This window comes from Echinops telfairi, unplaced genomic scaffold (assembly GCF_000313985.2).
Source record: "Echinops telfairi isolate 266 unplaced genomic scaffold, ASM31398v2 ScPeMD7_7475;HRSCAF=8513, whole genome shotgun sequence".
NCBI classification, from domain to species: Eukaryota; Metazoa; Chordata; class Mammalia; order Afrosoricida; family Tenrecidae; genus Echinops; species Echinops telfairi.
The window spans coordinates 27,236,398-27,238,075 of NW_022111379.1; the positions used below are offsets into that span (position 1 = coordinate 27,236,398).

The 1,678-nt window shown below is 33.5% G+C and overlaps 1 protein-coding gene across 1 annotated transcript in view; it reads right to left on the reverse strand.

The window, feature by feature from the left end:
- Window positions 1-1,678, reverse strand: part of LOC101661272 (U3 small nucleolar ribonucleoprotein protein MPP10) — a 39,316-nt gene that overhangs the window by 19,632 nt on the left and 18,006 nt on the right. Inside the window, 2 exon segments of the mRNA XM_013003909.3 lie at window positions 536-673; window positions 1,628-1,678. Of these exon segments, the coding sequence (XP_012859363.3) occupies window positions 536-673; window positions 1,628-1,678 (189 nt within the window).

The window sequence follows — 1,678 nt, forward strand, 5'->3', positions numbered from 1 at the left end:
AAAAAAAAAGAAGCAAAATGCCATCTCATCCTTAGGCACATAATTGACCACAATCTCAATAAATCAAATATAAAGAAATAATTCAAGTACTACTTCTTGGCCACCCAGAGGGAACATGACTACGTCTTGCCTTTCAACTAGAGGACACATTTTAGAATTCATTAAAGAAAAAAAACCAGATTTAAAATTCAAAAAGAATTCAGAGGCTTCCTTACCTGGTAACTTTATAAAATACATTAAGTTAAATTATAAATTATTTTCAAATTAGAGTATTAATATAATTGCTAGATGTGAAAAATTACCAAGTGACTATCAAGTAAAAAGTATGAAGTGATCAATGTCTAACTGCAAAATAGCCCACTCCCAAGTCTTAGATTCAGTGAGAGTATGACAATTCTTTCATTACTACCATACTCTGACTCATAAATGATAAGGCTAAAGAGCTCAAGGTATTTTTCATGAATTCCAATAGCCCGAAGAGGACCGGTTCTTTATTTCCCTTTTAATAACGGCTTTGCCTTAGAGGCTTCCTTACCTGGTTGAGTTTGATATATTCCTGTTCATAAATTTCAGCAAGACTCAATTTACTTTTCTCATGGTCTAATGTTAATTGCTTTTTATATTCATATGCATCTTCTTTGGGTTTTTCTTTACGTACTACATCATCCCAAGCCTGAAATACAAAGGGAATGCAGAACATTAACTTCTAAAATCTATTTAACTCCAGACTGCTCTATCAATTTTCTCCTACATTACAATCATTCTAGAGCCTAGGTTCCCTTTCCAGAAAAAATTACTCAATTCCCACTGACAACCTATAGATTTTGTACTATAGCCCATAATATAAGATAAAGTGTAGGTGTCTACTTTTGCAATCTCTCTGGATAGTTCCAGCACCCCAGGGGGTGGTATCGCTCCACTTTGGGAGACATACTGCTCTAGAGTAAACAGATGGTATAAAGAAAGTAATTTTTAACTTTTGAAACTACATTAGTCACAAAATATAATGCATTATGAAAAACAAAGAACATGTTTTTAGAAAGTTTTTCATTTTCACTGTTTATCACCTTTCATTAGACATTTCTCCACCATGGTTTATTTAAAAATCAAGCCTTGAGTTTGTCTTGTTTTATTTGAAATTTCAAAATATCCTATATACAGGATATTTTCATTCTTCAAACATCTTCTATTTCAAACAAGAGAAGCATGTCAATCACATGTTGTCTCTTATTGTACATATCATATACATAAGGTTTATTCTGTTTATGAAAATAAGATCAAATTTTGAACAAAAAAATTACATTAGTGTTTTAACAGCTGGAAAAATGCACACTTCACCTGCCAGACCAGGTACTGTGCCTAGATCAAGGGTGTCAATGTCAGGCCAATTGTCAGCCACCACAGCTGCACCAAAGTCAATCAGATACGGGAGAAGCCCACTCTGCCACACTGGTGAAGAGCAGAGCCTCACCTCCAGTAGGAAATGCCCTTAGCCTGGACTTTAGGCTTTTAAGTAAGTGAAACAAACAAAATGATGAAAACGAAGTTTTAAATTCCTAATATCATCTCATATTTTTTCCAAAACATTCATACATCTTAAATTATGTTAAATGTAATTATTTCAGACCTGATCTCTTATCCTCTGCTTAATAATATCTTCTAGTTGAAGGGTGGTTTC